General features: G+C 47.2%; 1 protein-coding gene across 7 annotated transcripts in view; it reads right to left on the reverse strand.

Annotated features, from left to right (window-relative positions):
- The window catches only part of PITPNM3 (PITPNM family member 3), a 357,658-nt gene extending 344,845 nt beyond the window's left edge, over nucleotides 1–12,813 (reverse strand). For all 7 annotated transcript variants that reach the window (XR_012155383.1, XM_073315258.1, XM_073315263.1 and 4 more), the window contains exon 1: nucleotides 12,339–12,813. Coding sequence is in view for 4 of the 7 variants with exons in the window: in XM_073315258.1 (XP_073171359.1) it covers nucleotides 12,339–12,360 (22 nt within the window). In the remaining 3 variants the exon portion in view is untranslated. The remainder of the gene's footprint in view (nucleotides 1–12,338) is intronic.
- Nucleotides 12,814–17,369: the final 4,556 nt, after the last annotated feature.

Here is a 17,369-nt window from a genome sequence, read left to right on the forward strand (position 1 = left end):
AAATGTCTGTGGCAAATCACTTGGTGTAGTAGGAAAGACCTACAGGTGCCTAAAGTTGTTAAAGCTTTACTCACACATCTTTGCATTTCTCTTTAAGAGGCACATGCTTCTGTCACATGCATTGGCTTGTTTGAATACAAGGTGCACATGTACCCTAACACAAATTGTATTTTGCCCACCAGATGTGTGTAAAATAAATGGCTGGCTTATACAATATGATAGCAAAAAAAATAAAAAAAATTGGGAAGAGAGCATGGCGGAGTGCTCAAAGCTCAGAACCAAGGTACATCTACAAAGCAAATAAGGAAAACCCCACAGCAGCACATCTCAGAGCCCGGGTCAACTGATGCAGGCTCACACTATGGCACTAAAAATAGCAGTGCAGATATTCCCACGCAGGCTCTTACTCTGCCACTGAGATGCTGTGGAACCTTTTTAGATCTCCTGTGATGCTACCTGCCCAGCTGAAAAAAAGCTCCTACAAAAATTGCTCTTTCCAGTGGAGTTACTCAAACAACGTACATCATGATTGTTTGTTACAACAGTATTGGGCAAGTGAAATGAAGGTTGACATAACAGAAGTGCAAGGAACACAGTATTTTCACGACTGTTTATTTTGTATTCTATACTTACCTTGAGAATGACACAGAGGACTTACACATTTAGGGGAAAATCTGCACATACTACTGAACATAAGGCTTACCACAGTGGAGCTCCCCAATGGCTAGATTTTAAATCATCGAAATGTAGGGCTGGGTGGGACCTTGAGAGGTCACCTAGTCCAGCCCCCTGCACTGAGGAACGGTTAAGAATATTTAATATGCATCGAAGTCAACAGAGGGACTTGCATTGACTTCTAGGGGCTCTGGATCAGTACTAAACCCTATGCTTGGCTTTGTTTGCAGAACTGGATCCTTATGTATACCTGTATCACACAGAGAAGATTATAGAAAATGCAGTGAGGCACATTATTTCTTTACCAAACTAGATAATGGAGATAAATCAACTAGCAATGTTTCCAAAGCTGCCAAAAATACTACCATGTTCCTAATAGAATTATTGAAGAGCATGAATTAGTCTCAGTAGAAATTAACTGAAAATAGATGCCATTGCAGCCTTTCCCCTTGTTAGAAATTCAAACAAAACCATGATCAGTTTGAATTCAGGAGGCTTTTTCCACTATAAAAAAAGGGCAAGTTGCTTTTTCATTTGGAAACAGACTTGGGATGAAAGCAGCGACCTTTGCAGTTAGAACATAAGAACGGCCATACTGGGTCAGACCAAAGGTCCATCTAGCCCAGTATCCTGTCTTCCGACAGTGGCCAATGCCAGGTGCCCCAGAGGGAATGAACAGAACAGGTAATCATCAAGTGATCCATCCCCTGTCACCCATTCCCAATTTCCGGCAAACAGAGGCTAGGGACACCATCCCTATCCATCCTGGCTAATAGCCATTGATGGACCTATCCTCCATGAATTTATCTAGTTTTTTTAACCCTGTATTAGTCTTGGCCTTCACAACATCCTCTGGTAAGGAGTTCCACAGGTAGACTGTGCATTGTGTGAAAAAATACTTCCTTTTATTTGTTTCAAACCTGCTGCTTTTTAATTTCATTTGGTGACCCCTAGTTCTTGTGTTATGAGAAGGAATAAACAACATTTCCTTATTCGGGGCAGCAAGTTATATGGGCCTGTGGTGCCTGAGCTCCAGGAATATTCAGGGCCCGGGTGCCCGGCTCCACCAATGTTCGGGGCCGGGTCTCTCCCCCGGCCCCGCCTTAAAAGGGCCCGGGAGGCCCCAGCTGCCACCAGCAGCACAGCAGAGCTAAGGTAGGCTTTCTGCCCAGTCTCACTCCGTGCCGCTCCCGGAAGTGGCCGGCACATCCCGGCAGCCCCAGGGGGCGAGGGTGTGTCTGCACACTGCCCCCGCTCTGAGCACCGACTCCTCAGCTCCCATTGGCCGGGAACTGCGGCCAATGGGAGCTGCGGGGGCATGCCTGCGGGTACCAGTGCACGGAGACTCCCCGGCCCCCCCTGCCTAGGAGCTACTACCAGAGGGGTGTGCCAGTCACTTTTGGGAGCCACCTGAGGTAAAGGTAGCACCCCTCACCCTCTCCTGCACCCCAACCACTCCCTGCCCCAGCCTAGAGCCCGCACCCAAATTCCCGCCCAGAGCCTGCACCCCGCAGCCCCTCCTGCACCCAAACTCCTTCCCAGAGCCTTAGACAAGTGGGTGGGAGAGATTCTGTTGCCTGCGTTGTGCAGAAGGTCCCTTCTGACCTTAAAGTCCATGATTCTAGGTGTGCTGGGGGGTGGGACTTGGACCCGTTCTGGGCACCACCAAAAATTATACAAACCTGCCGCCCCGTCCTTATTTACTTTCTCCACACGAGTCATGATTTTATAGACCTCAGTCATATCCCCCACCTTACTTGTCTCTCTTCCAAGCTGAAACGTCCCTGCTTTATTAATCTCTCCTCATATGGCAGTCGTTCCATACCCCTAATTTTTGTTGCCCTATTCTGAACCTTTTCTAATTCCAAAATATCTTTTTTGAGATAGGGTGACCATATCTGCATACCGTATTCAAGATGTGGGCGTACCATGGATTTATATAGAGGCAATATAACATTTTCTGTCTTATCTATCCCTTTCTTCAGGGTTCCCAAAATTCTGTTCGCTTTTTTGACCGCCCCGCTGCATATTGACAGGATGTTTTCAGCGAACTATCCACAATGACTCCAAGATCTCTTCCTGGAGTGGAAATAGCTAAATTAGACCCCCATCATTTTTATATGTATAGTTGGGATTATGTTTCCCAATGTGCATTACTTTGCATTTATCAACTTTGAATTTCATCTGCCGTTTTCTTGCCCAGTCACCCAGTTTTGTGAGATCCTTTTGTAGCTCTTCGCAGTCTGCCTGGGACTTAACTATCTTGAGTAGTTTTTTTATCATCTGCAAATTTTGCCACCTCACTGTTTACCCCTTTTTCCAGATCATTTATGAATATGTTGAATAGGACTGGGTCCAGAACAGACCCCTGGGGGACACCACTATTTACCTCTCTCCATTCTGAAAACTGACCATTTCTTCCTACCCTTTGTTTCCTATCTTTTAAGCAGTTACCGATCCATGAGAGGACCTTCCCTCTTATCCCATGCCAGTTGCCACTGAATGCTGCTACATAATATTCTTTTTCTAGTCGGCTTTTCTAAAGCTACAAGAGCCTTCCTGACTACCCACTAAGTTATCTAACAGAGCTGTCTGCATAGCGCTATTTAGCAGCTATGCTACTAAATCTTACTAGAGGCCAAAGTAATACATTGTTATTTTCCAGTGGCTTCATTTTAAATTTGCCAGATTACATGTATAAATACTAAATAGTCACTTTAAAATATACCTTTACAGTTGGGATGTCCCAGCTGAGATCAAGACCCCCATGAAGGAAGGCACCATTCAAACATATAGTAAGACACAGTCACTGCCCCAAAAAGCTTAGATAAAGCAAAGGGAAAAAATAATATTCTCTCCCTTTTTTGCAGATGGGGAACCCAGACAGAGAGAGATTAAGGCCTCAGTCCTGCAAAGAGCTGCATGCAGGTCGACCTACTGATTTAAGTGCAGCTATGTGGGACCCAGCCACATAGACCTCATTGAAGGATAAGGATTTACACAACTTGCCCAAGGTCACACAACAAAATCTGTGGCAGAGATTGGGATTGAACCCAGATCTCCCAACTCCCAGTCACAAGGCCAACAGCCATAATGGTAGCACCGTACGAACCTAAGGAGTTGGGATTTATTTCTCATTTGAGAATCTCTCTGATCTAACATATTGTGATGAAAGAAATAAACAAATATATCTATGTTCTTAAAAGTTAACTCTGAGGCCAGGTCAACACTTCAAAGTTAGGTCAACCCACCTACATCACTTAGGCATGGGGGAAGGGCGGGAATCCATGCCCCTGAGCAACTTAGTTAAGCCTAACCACTGGTGTAGATGCAGCTAGGTCAACAGAAGAATTCTCCCACTCACCAAGCTACCACCTCTCTGGATTAACTACAACGACAGGAGAACCCAACCCATCGCTACAGTAAGTGTCTACACTGAAGCACTACACTGTACCACTGATATGTCTTCACTAGGCATTTCTAGTGAAGACATATCAGCTCAGAGGGCCCAAGGATTCCTGTGTGGCTTCATCTAGCACAGGGCTGTGCTTAAGTTACCACAAAGTATGTTGTGGGTTGCTCAGACACACTGCCATGTGTTTTTAATATCATGTCAGCAGCTTTCTCTTTTAAGTAATAAAAGATCTACTACACGGCGAAGAGCACAAGGGAACTAATTATAAGATACATCGAACAAACAGTTTTATTTGCTGTCAAAAAAAAAACCCTCAAGGTCTTGTACAGCTCAGAGACATTTGATTCAGCTTTTAGCTGTTAAGCAATAAATCAGCTGAGGTGCTCTGTGCATCAAGCAGGGGACAGGCATGGCTCATCTTTACTAAGCCAGCTGCAGATCTTCCACTGGTTGCAGCTCTCAGCCCCAGAGGGAGGACTGAACTGAAATTTTAAACCACTCTATAGTTATGTTAGTGAGAGAAGGGGAGGGAATAGTCTTTAGGACCAGAATTTTCTAAAGAGCACAGCTCCTATATTTAGGCACCAGAGTAAGCAGCCAGACTTTCAAAAGACTCTAGCACGTTGGGCAAGAAAGTCTGGCATTGAGTATCACAATGGGAACTACTGAGTTCTAAGTGCTCCTGAAAAAGCTGGCCTTTATTTCAGGCTTTCATTGGGAGCTGAGCTCTCTGGAAAAATCTGGCCCCACCTCTGGGTGCTGACTGCTGAGCACCTGAAAGTCTGGCCAGGAGCTCTTTGGAAAGTCTGATCCAACCGGCCCACGGGTGGCCAACCTGTGGCTCCGGAGCCAGATGCGGCTCTTCAGAAGTTAATATGCGGCTCCTTGTCTAGGCACCGACTCCGGGGCTGGAGCTACAGGCGCCAACTTTCCACTGTGCCAGGGGGTGCTCACTGCTCAACCCCTGGCTCTGCCACAGGCCCTGCCCCCCATTCCACCCCTTCCCGCCCCCTCCCCTGAGCCTGCCATGCCCTCGCTCCTCCCCCTCCCCCGAGCCTCCTGCACACCACGAAACAGCTGATCGGGAGGTGCGGGGAGGGAGGGGAAGGCGCTGGTCAGCAGGGCTGCTGGTGGGTGGGAGGCACTGGGGGCTGCTGACATATTACTGTGGCTCTTTGGCAATGCACACTGGTAAGTTCTGGCTCCTTGTCAGGCTCAGGTTGGCCACCCCTGTGCTAGATAAAAAACCACAGTTCCAACAGCAGTTGCTCTCTGCTCTGCTGTGCTCAAGATTAAGGTTCCAGAGTGATGGACAATATCCTTGACTAGGGCTTTGTAGCAGGAAAGTCTGGTGACCAGCTGGCCTAGAGGTCAGCTCACGGTCTTACAATTTCTGCCGGCCTAGTCGTCCCACAGGGGGCCCTGGCTGTGGCCTCAATCATCCCCTCATGCTCCGATTGCTCCCCCAAGAGACTGGTCACTACAAAGAAGCAGGGAGGCAAGGTAGGGGAACCAGGGCCCACCCACTGCACCGGGTCCCAACCCGGGGCCTGAGGCATATATCAGAGCATCCAGCCAAGTTATGTTTCCCTTGGGTCATTTCCTACCAGTCTGGAGTGCCTCAGTTTGGGGGGCAGTTGCTGTCTTAGATTCTCAATGTCCTGTTCGGTCCGTCACTCTCTCTGGGCTTTCAACTCCCAAAGGCGGCCAGGGGGGAGTGGGGAGCAGAAGGGAGGATACAAGTCCTTGCTACTAGAGTAACCTTCACAAAGCTGTTGCACCTTCTTGGCACAGCTCTCAGCCTGGCTTTCTGGTGCCACATGCAGCTCATTGCCTTTCTCCTGGGCTACCAGCTTCTTTTTAATCGGTTCCTCCACTGGGAGCATGCCTTGAGGGGCAGCACCTCCCTTGCCCTGTTCCCTGCCCTGGTTCAGTGTGGGGCCCATAGATCCCATCACAGACTTGATTCCCCCACATTTGAAGTCAGTGGAGATTTGCCATGGAGAGCGGGATCGACCTGGAAAGAATAGCAAGTGGTACTGAGCAGCTGGACTTGGTACACTACATGAGCAAGAGAAAATTAACTGAAGAACAGACTTGGTTCAAAACAGTTGTTTACTCTCTTCTGCTTCGCGTCAAGGGGGTCATCTGCTAGTCATGACTCGTTCCCAGGCTTCTGAAGTTAAGAATGAAAACCAGATTGCTTCAAAATGAGTTCCCACCAGACAAAAAGCAATCACAATGGGTTATCTTGGTGGCAGTCTCTGCAGACAGAGGCCAAAAAGATTAAAATGGGCACAGTGAATTATCTTCTTGCCTCCTTTGGGAGGGGCAGCTAGATCAGGATTTCAGCACACTAGCATGGGGAAGCTTGGACAGTGGCTAGAGGATCTCACTCTGTGGTCAAGTGCAAAATTCACATGACCCATTTAAAAATATTAGTCAATACTCCAAGGCAGCACCCAGCTAGAGTTGCTGGGGTTTCTCCTTATGGTAACAGAGTATGATCAGTTAGAGCAGGGGATAGGGCATTAGGACTCCTGGGTTAAATTCCTGGCCCTCTCACCCATAAGTGCTCCTGTAGGCAAGCCTGCATTTCAGCTGCCCCTCTAAAATGAGACAACTCCTGAGATTGCTGCATATGAAGACATCATCATAAAGTGATGACTAACTAGTCATCCGCTGAGCATCACAGGGCGGGAGGAGAGAAAAATCAATGGATCAGTCCATTATACTAGGTGGCTTTAAATTTGCACCAGATTCTTCCCCTACTTTATTCTTCATCAGCCTCCTAGTCATATGTTGTCTCCTCTCCGTGTTTTGTGCCATAACAGTGCTAACTAATAGCCTCATTTACTTCAAGGACTAGGTGACAAGAGGAATTAATTTCCAATGGCATTATTGGTATATGCCATACTGTAAATTTGCACTGCACTTCGCAAACAGAGCAATCTTTTCAGGAGGGACAGGGAACATATTATTTCAGTAGCACCCAGGCTTGCCGATCATGGACTAGGACCCCATCATATGAGACACTGTATAAAATACCTCTTCCAGGCCAGTCCCTCAGCAGGTGTAAGTCAGCACAGCTCTTTAGCCCTACAGTCTAAGGTCCCAATCTTGCAATACACTGCATGGAAGCCAATGGCTGCACCCCACTGAAGTCAAAGGTGTGCCCATGAGCAGTGATTTGCAGGCTGAGGGGCCAAGTCAAACATTAGGGGTTCATAAAAGGGTGAAGGGAGGACACAAGGAAGGAAGCATCTCCTGGAAGTAGGGGTTTACAAAGAAGAAATTTTAAAAGGACAAGAGGGAGTCGGAGCTTGGCAGACAAGAGGTGGGAGAATGTTCCTAGCATAGCAGGCAACAGAATGAAGGACAAGAAGCCAAGTGTATTAAAGAGACAAAAAGGAGCAGTGAGGGAAGGCTGAATGGGGAAAGGGGAGGAAGCCAGAAAGGATCCATTGTGCAATATCACATAAGGCTTTAAAGGTTAGGACAAGGAGCCTGTATGCAACACAGTGACTGACAAATTTAGGTAGATGATTAGAGGAGGACATGGCCACGGTGACAGAAGAGGATGTGGACCATAACCATGGCAGATAGGGAAAACCAGGAAGGAAGTTACAGTAATCCAGCCAAGAGATGGTCAAAGTCCAGACAAGGGGGTGAGGGGTGGTGTAAAGACAGACGCGTGGGTTTGGGGGATGCTGAGGCAGTGTTTGGAAAGAGAGACTAGATATCTGGGGAGATGGGAGAAGAAGGGAAGAGGGAAGAGTCAAAGAGGACACCGAGTCCAGAAGACTAGCAGAGTTGTCAGCAATGAGAGAGAAGGAAACCAGAGGGGAGGGGGTTATGGCAAAAGTAAGGAGTCCCATTTTTGAAAGACTGAGCTCAAGAAAGCCTTGGGACACACAACGGAGACATCAGGGGATGTGATACCAGACAGAGGAGGAGATGTCAGGGACAGGAGTTGACTTTGGAACCATCTTCTGGACAGAAGTAGAAGTTGAAGCCAAGGGAGCAGATTAAGAAAATCAAGGACCAAGCCTTGACAGCCATCAGATTGGGAAGGGGAACTGAAGAGGAAGAGGAGGAGCAGCAGCATCTGAAGAAAGTCATCAAACTAAGAGGAGAACCAGGGGAGCCCACTGCTGCTGAAGCTAAGAGTATGGTTGGCTCTGTCAAAGGCGGTAGAGAGCATAAGACAAATTAAGATAGTCAGACTCAGCCAGAAGGGCTACCCTGTAGAACAGTGGCTCTCAACCTTTCCAGACTACTGTATCCCTTTCAGGAGTCTGATTTGTTTTGCATACCCCCAAGTTCTACCTCACTTAAAAACTAGTTGCTTATAAAATCAGACGTAACATACAAGTGTCACAGCACACTATTACTGACAAATTGCATGCTCTCTCATGTTTACATGTAATTAATTAAATAAACCAATTAGAATATAAGATATCGTACTTATATTTCAGCATATAGTATATAGAGCAGAACAAAACAAGCCAGTGTCTGTATGAAATTTTAGTTTGTACAGACTTTGCCAGTGCTTTTTATGTAGCCTGTCATAAAACTAAGCAAATATCTTGATGTACCCCTGGTTGAGAACCACTGATGTAGCGGGACGGTGACAAAACACTACCTAGGGCTCGAAAGAGTGCAAGATGCAGCTGTTCCTCATCACCACCACCCTCAGTATTTTGGGCTATCACAGTCTTTTCCCATTGGACCCAATGTTTTCCCTCTAATAACATTTCAACAATGACTTGTCCCTGGCTATCTCCCATACTTCCTTCGACTGGCAATTTTGCAGCAGATGGTGTAAACAGGCCAGCATACATTTGCTGAACAAGTATAGAAAACAAAAACATCCACATCTGCCTGTGAGCTACTATTTTAAGCAACAATTGACATTTTTGCTCTTGCACCCTATGGTGTCTAGTGGCACCAGGGGGTGGGAGGGAGGACAGAGACGACAAGCTAAGCTGCGAATCACAGACTGAACTTTTCCACAGTTTCTCTCAAATGTGGTATATATCCTAGATCTGCTTCTTGAATCCTTAGACAGTGACTCCCCCACAGTAGAATTCATTTCACCATCCTCTCAGCCAGCACCACCGCCTCCTCCGACTCTCTCTCCCCAAATCCATAGAAGATACGAAAAGGTCAGAGAATATTCAACAGGTTGGGCTGCCTGCACCATCTTTAAAGTACCCAGCTTTCACCACAAAGTACCTGTATTTAGCTTTCTGGGTAGGAGTGAACATTGGAGTCACGGCAGCATGCTGGAAAGTGATGCAGAAAGGGAAGACGACAGGTAGTAAGTATGCTGCAGTTGCTGTAGTGCTATCTACACTCATGGGCCCGGATCCTGAAAATCCTAGGCTCCAATCTGCACATGCTTAAGCACATGCCCCCGGGGAGACACATGCCTGAGTATTTGCAGGATTAGGGCCTCACTCCAATTGCTCAGCATCTGAAGAACCCACCCCTAAGTCAGAACTCCCAATCAATTTAAAAAAAAAAAGAAAATCAAGTCACACCTTTTACTGATGCAGCCTAGGCAAGCAACAGACTGAGTCTGCACCTCCAAAACTCATTCTCCCTCCCACCATGATCTCACATGTAGTTTGATATTCTGATCAAATGCATGAGTGGGTGGACCTGAACCCCTACCATGCTAGGAATTGAAAGCAGTGGCCTTGGAAAGGTCACTTCCCCTGTGTTTGCAATGAAGTCTCAGATCTGAGATGGCTCGACACCAGGAAACAGCGATTGCCATGCAGGTAAGGTACAAGCAAGTCACACGCACATTTCGGTACATTTGCATAATTTCTGTTCATACCGATAGGCTCAGCAAGATTTCTAAAATGTAGCTCATTTCCATTGCTCCTCACACAGGTAGCTCTGGAACAGTCCCTATGGATAGGTTATTGATTTTTTTAATGCCTCTTTAAAATAAAAAGGGGGGGGGCACCAGCCTCTTAAATTTGGCATAAAAGTTATATTTTGTTTAAACTCCAAGATCAATAAAAATGTAACCTTCATTTATAATCTTTTAAAATTCTGTGCAAACCTAGCTGAGTTTAAACAAATAAGCAAATCCCTGCAGTGAATGCAGCCCAAACATCAGTGAAAGACTTTCCCAATTTTCATTGTGAAAGGGGAAAGAAATGCAAATCAATGTATGAGAAGGTCAACTGGATTTTTTTTCCACTCTTTCAAACAATTATCTCCTTTTGGTTTAGTAAGTTTGTTTTGTTTAATAGCATGTTTGCATTTTGGTTGATTATTACTGTTCTCTATTTCAAGGGCATCATTTCTCAGGGGCTGCCATCTGCCCAATGTGATTTTTCTCCTGCAAGCTAAAGACATTTGCTTTTGTTTATAAAGATGACAGTGTCCCTTTGAAATCTGAGATGGAGAAAGGTGTCCTCCCCTCTGTAACGAATCCATTTGCAGACAACAGTGGTCACAAATACCAGACAAGTCTGGCACACACAGACATTGCTGCAAGCCTGGTTTTTAGTCCAAGTGAAGTCAGGCCTTTTGCCTTCAAAAACACAGGCCTCTCTCCACAGGAGCTAGAAGAAATCACCTTTTCCTGGTAATCCTCATAGGTTCCTTATCTTCTCTGCTGAAAAACCACTAGAAGGCAGCATCATCATCAAGTGCATTGCACCACCTGCCTTGTCTCATTTCAGTGCTCTTTCCCAATGCATTTTCAGCAGCTGATACCTAGTGGAGCATTCCTAAATTGATCCCTGCAACACACAATCTAGTGGTACATGCATGTTTCTAAATCCATTCGATGGGTAATCCAATCCAATGGGATGTGTGGGGGAGGAAGAAAGATAAAATTTACAAGATAAACCAAAACAAAAACCAAAAAAAAAAAAAAACCACCCCAGCACCTGCCCCATCTCTTTGCCTCGACAGATAAAGAATCAGCACTTTGTCCTGCAAGCCTTTTCTGAATACATGGGTTAGCTTAGTAAGTCTACGTAGGGAGAGGCACCAGTTTCACTGAGGATAGAAAATGTATAAAGTGGTATTATTCTCAAAAAGCAGGGTTTCCTTCCAGATCTCTTAAAAACCCATTTCAAAAAGCTGCTTCTACTTTCTAGTTCACTCACTCTTTCCCCCTTTTCAGCAAGGGGGTAGAAAATAAATAAAGGAAGTCATAGTGGAGCAGAAATCATTTAGGAAGCTAGTCTAAATTTAAAAAGTGGATCTCAAGCGATATAACCGTTGATCCTTGCACTCCCTCTCAGATTCTTCCCCCTCCCATCCCCCAAAAGAAGCCATACTCAAGATTTTCAACAATGAAGTGTAAAGATGAATGAAAACCACATGCGAGGCTTTCAGCTAAATACTAAAGGCACCGATCAAGAGGAAACAGCCTCTTGGGAGTCCAAATAAACTTTGCTGGGAAAAACAGGAGCAACTTAAGCGGCGTTTCCATTCACGGAAAAGTTTGTGTGTGTCTTTGCACCTAGGAAAAGGGCTTCATAGCTCTATCTATGTATACAAGAGAATGGTCAGGCTAGCTGCCTATGGAAGTAATGGCTGGCTAGATCCCAGGAGAAGGTGCATGCTACCAGAAACCATGCAAGTTAACACTACGTGACTTGCAAGAGATTTCTGTCCTGGTGGGGCAATATGACAAGGCAAAACCGGAGGGGGGAATGCTACAAAGGGAGCTAGTCGTGCAATAAAACTCTGCCTGGAGCCCTGACTCCTGCAAAACCACGGCTAGGAATCAGATGGCCGAGCACCGCAATTTGGAGACGTGCATTGGGGAAAATGGACACGCAGTTGCCCCCACCCCACAGCCGGGAGCAATGCGATGCATTCAGACGCCCGCTTCAGGAGAAGAAACCAGAAGCTCCCCTCGAGCGAGCCCGCCGTCTGGCGAACGAACAAGGAGCTCGCACCCTGGAGGCATGTGCCCAAACCATCCCCAGCCGCAAGCGCCAGACCGAGCAGGAGCGCTGCACCGGAGTCACACACCCCGGCCCCGAGCGCCCACCCAGGTGCGGGCCCCTGGCATGCAGACCGCGCGCTCTGCGCCCCCAAAGGGGCAGCGGCCCCATGCGCTTGGGCGCACAGAGCGCCCCGGCGCTGCAGCCTCCCGCAGCGCCCGGGCGTTCCCCGAGTTTGGCGCTTCCTTCCCCCCCCGCCCCGCCAGCACCTGCGCCTCCCCGCTCGGCCAAACCCGCCCCCACCTCCTCGGGCAGCTCACCTGGGCGTGAGGCTTTCGCCATCTCCCCGGGGCTCCTGCCGCCGAGCCGCGAGTCCCGCACCTGCCCGAGGCCGCCGCTCTCCAAGCCCGCTGCGCCCCGGCGGCCGGAGCTCTCCTAGCGCGCAGGGGAGACGCGGCGCCTTGGCCACATTGGTTTCCTTCGGCTGCCTCTAGCGGCACCTCTCCCGGGGCTCAGGCTGCAGCGCCGGGAGCCGGAGGGGAGCCGCCGCCAGGGCGCCAAGCGCGGCGGCGGTGGCTGTTTCTTCCTGCAGCTCAGCCCCCGGTGTAACGACACCCGTTAAAGGCGCAGCGGACAATTCCTGCCCCGGGAGGGAGAGGTTAGCAGCCGGCGCTGCCCTCGCCCAGCGGCTGGGACAGTTTGGGATGCGGGGGACTCTGTGTGTGTGTGTGTCTCGCCAAATCAAGATGCTCACGAACTGCGGTCCTGAGAGACAAATACATACAACTCCCTCTCCCACCCCAGCCTTCCCTCTCCAGCGGAGGGGACTCTCAGGAGCGCCCCTCAGCCACCCCGTCCCACCCCACAGGCTGGGGAAAGGCAATTGCTAAGGACAGCGTTTGGAAGCATGCGGCTGCGACACTGTTCCCCCCCCCCCGGCCCAGCCCTCCCTCCAAGAGCGATCATGCCAGGGTCTCACACTGAAACAGAGCGGGAGCCTTCCTCACCAAGAGAGGCTTTTACGAGGCTCTCCACAGGAGAGAGACCGGTAAAGCCTGCTCTTCCCTCCCCGAGACACGGTGATCTGTCTCCCTAGTTCGGATTAGGGCAGCAAAGGGGTTTCACCCCTGCGTCTCCTTAAAGCAGAGCCGATTCCTCCCCTAAGGAATTCAGCAGATCTGCGACGATCCCCTTCCCACACACTCCCGTCAGAAATAAGCAATTCCTCCCCCCCACCCCACACACACACCCCAAAAGTCGCTCAACGCCGAATTGGGATTTGATTCCCTTAGTCCCCTCCACCAACTCCTCCCCAGCGTGGCTGGGCAGTAGATTTGTATGGAGGAGCCGATGCAGAAGAGCCCCCCATCCTCGAGTAATTTTTCTTCATTCCCAACAAATGGATAGCACAGAAATGACAGGAAGCAGCCAGCCAGTGGTTTGTGGTCCTTTTTAAAAAAAGCTTTCTGAATTAATAGTGCTATTCCTCATGATGATTCAGGGGAGGATCATGTACCTGAGGATCTGGTGCAGAGCCTCAGGAGTACTCAAGAAGTAGGAACTTTTTGGTTTATTTGGGGCTGAAATGTCTTTCCGTTTGACCAAGCTATCCCCTCCACCGCGCCGTCCCCCATAAGCCTCCCATACATTTTTCCCCCCTCTCCTCAATTCACACGCATCACTAGCTGTCCCTAGGTGATGGTACAGTTCCCAAGTCCCAGCAAGGGACCCTCCGTTGCTCTGGGAAGATGACACAGGTCCCCACTTGAATACCAATAGAGAGACTCAGCCAGTTTCCTCCAATCTGACGTCAACGGCCAGAAGAGAGAATTGGGAAGCTCTGACTGATCAGCTGCTGAAGAAAATAAAAGACCACATGGGCTAAACGCTGTCCCTCCGATTCCAGTGAGAGTTTCCAGTGAGAGTTTTGCCCTGGTAAGGATGGCAGGATTTGGCCCAAGTATTTATGAGCAACAAAAATAGAACAAAGCTAAAGCTCATTCTGCTGCAGCATAAAAAAAAAACCCTACCCTGAGAGGAAGTGACAAAGCAAAGAGGCGGCAGCATTTTGGAAGAGTTAAGGATATAACAAAACCAATAAGCCAGATCCTCTAATTGCCTCTTTGATCACCTTTTAATTGAAAGTCTTCAGGTTATGTGGATCTCCAAAGGCAGCCAGTGCCCATGCAAAAGAAGAGGATGCCAGAGTCATTTAGGCAAACAAAAGGAATGAAGCTCTCTTATAAATAAAATCTGAGTTTTTTTTAAATGTACAACACCACACACAGAGTGACCATCGCATCCACAAAGAGCAGAATGAAAAAAATCATGCATTTTCCTCTGCTTAACGTGTGCCACACCAACACACAGAAAGAGGAAATTGCTTTCCTCCCCCCATTATGCTTTTTGCGGGTGCGATGTGGGGTTGAATACTTTGGAGTAAAAAAGGGGGCCCACTCCACAACTGGGAGAACTCCTACTTAATGGGGATTAGGAGAGGATGTAGGTCCAGAGCTGGAAGCAGGCTCAGTGACAGGTAAAGGATTGCTCTGTGGATCCAAGAGGATGAGGTGCCTGCAGCCAACACTTGAAATCTTGCAGCTCCTCCTACCTCTTCACCTGCAGCTGTGAGGGCAAGTGTATCCTATGTGTGCCCCACTCCCAAGTGTAAGGATCTGCCCTTAATCCACTACAGCTCCCAGTGATTTCTGGGACAGGATGGGCACCCTAGTAAACATTGCATCTTGATGTCTGCACTTATATGTACTTGCTAGTGTACTGGCCTAGTGGATAGGGAAGAAGCACTAAGTGTGATAGATCTTGATTTTATTAAGGCTTTTAGCAGTCCCACAGGATGTTCTCATAAGCAAACCAGGGAAATGTGTTCTAGATGAAATTACTATAAAGTGGGTGCATAACTGGGTGAAAGACGGTACTCAAAGAGTAATCATCAATGGTTCACTGTCAAACTGGGATGGTGTTTCTAGTAGGGTTCTGCAGGGGATCAGTCCTGGGTCCGACACTATTCAATATTTTCATTATTGACTTGGATAATAGAGCGAAGAGCATGCTTATAAAATTTGCAGGCGACAACAAGCTGAGAGGGGCTGCAACCACTTTGGAGGATAAGATTAGAATTCAAAGCAACTGAGAAATTGGAGAATTGCTCTGAAATCAACAAGATGAAATTCAATAACTATAAATGCAAAATACTACACTTAGGAAGGAAAAAAAATCAAAAGCACAACTCCAAAGTGAGGAATCACTGGCTAGGCGGTAGTCCTGCTGAAGAGGATCTGGGAGTTAGAGTGGCTCACAAATTGAATGAGGGTCAACATTGTGAGTCTTTGCCCTAGGGAGCTCACAACATAAAGGCACAGGCAGTCCCAAGGCAGGCAAGTTGTTTGGAAAGTCTTCCAGCAACTGACCAAGCTAGTCTTGGCACAAAGCCTGTAGATGCAAAATGAAGTGTGCAATCACACAGTCAGTCACAATAAATGCCACTGAAATCAATATTTAAAAGCCCAGAGAGGTAGAGTGACTTGCCTAAGGTCAGAAGGCAGAGCTGGGAAAGAGACACACTCCAGGAATTCTGAACACCAAATCCCTGACTAAGCGAAGCCTACGATTTACCTTCATTCACCGATGGGTGATAGTGCTCACCTGGACAGTTGGCCCAAAGCCACCGTTTCCCCCCTGCTGTTTTGCATGAAGTCCTGGTTAAGAGATCTGACCAAATGACTATTTCTTGAGGAGGTTCCAGCATCACTATGACACAGGCCAAAAGAATTCTAAAAGATGACTAGACAAGCAGATGGGTCTATGGGGCTGTGTTACCGGGGGGGAAAGGGGCATTCAGATAAATAGCTAGCTACAAGGTCTGTGCCACTACTAGGTTTGTAAGTTACGCAAGTGACCCTTGTACCAATTTAAAACAAACCACCTCCTAGGGAAGAGGGCTTCAGTAACTGACAGGCTAGCTCTTTAGGATATCGTCTGATCAGAATTGGTAGTGCTTGACCAGCACTAGTTAAACAGGGCAAAAAGGAACAAAAATAAGTGTAAACACTGGCTGATTTTAAGAAGTGCTTGAAAATGCATGAAGCAGCTGAGGGATAAATCATGCATGACAAATCTGTCTACTGGAAGAGTCAATTTATCATAAAGATGATCATGACGGCAGATAGCATGCAAAACAATATGGACCCACAGCGATCGTCCTCTTCCTCCTTTTCACCAAGAACAAGCATGAGCGGAAGGCTTTGCCTTCTTTTATGCCCATCCAACCTCTCTGAAGTCAGCAGGGGTGTAAGCGAAGGCAGAATTTGACCCACTGCCTTCTAGTTTTACCCCACCACTTTTAACCCACAAAAACTCATTGGCTGGCATTCATCCCTGTGCAGAAGGCCAGCACAAAATATATGCTCCACTTAAAGCCTGTTTTGATGATTAAATTGGGACTTATGTCTGAGGAAGTCTCCACTGCAGGCTAAACCTTAGTCTGCTTGAATAATCTTTGATCCTCCCCTAATTCTATGATCAGCAGCTTTTTATTGTTCAGTTTTCTCCTGTATTTTTTTTTTAAATCTCTCCTTTGATTCACTTGTGCATCAACTTTTCATTATACATCAACATCAGGATTTAAACAGACTAGCCTCTCTCTAGTTGAGTCCTTTATACACAGGGGAGGATAATTTAGTATCCTGCAATGGGCCAGGTTTTCTTAGCAATCTTAGAAGGCTTAAAGAAGTTTGTTTAAAAGAAAAACAAAACAGTTTTTGCCTTCTCTCCCTCCACCCCCAGGAATATAGATCAAAATTATTTTTACTCACATTAAATGTAACTGTTCCATCAAATGACCTGTCTCATATGTGGTAAAAATACTAATGGCATTACTGAATTCACAAATCTATTGATTTTCTATAAGGGATTCCCCCAGATCCATCCTAATCCATACACAAGATCATGTGCTGGTTGAACAGCAGTGAATGTGTTGCCGATAATAAATTTGCACTTAGATAAGGACTTTTCATTTGTAGAACTCAAAGGCAGATGGAGAAACTGGTGCGCAAAGAGGCTACAGTGAATCATTCCAGGTTACACAGTGAGTCAGAGTCCAGGTTTCCCGACTTCCAATCCTGTCCCTATCCACTGGACCATACTGCCACCCACTTCATCTATATATGCTGCTGTTCTTACTTTGTAACCAATTTGCCAGGTCATTGTCTTAAGAGGTTCTAGGATTTCGCTGACCACAGAAATTTTAACACTGAACAGCTCAAGTTCAGTGTAGAACACAGCATATAAAATTTCCCGTCAGCCATGTGTGTCATTTCAACTCTATGCTGTTT

The sequence above is a fragment of the Lepidochelys kempii genome, chromosome 17, assembly GCF_965140265.1.
Source record: "Lepidochelys kempii isolate rLepKem1 chromosome 17, rLepKem1.hap2, whole genome shotgun sequence".
NCBI classification, from domain to species: domain Eukaryota; kingdom Metazoa; phylum Chordata; order Testudines; family Cheloniidae; genus Lepidochelys; species Lepidochelys kempii.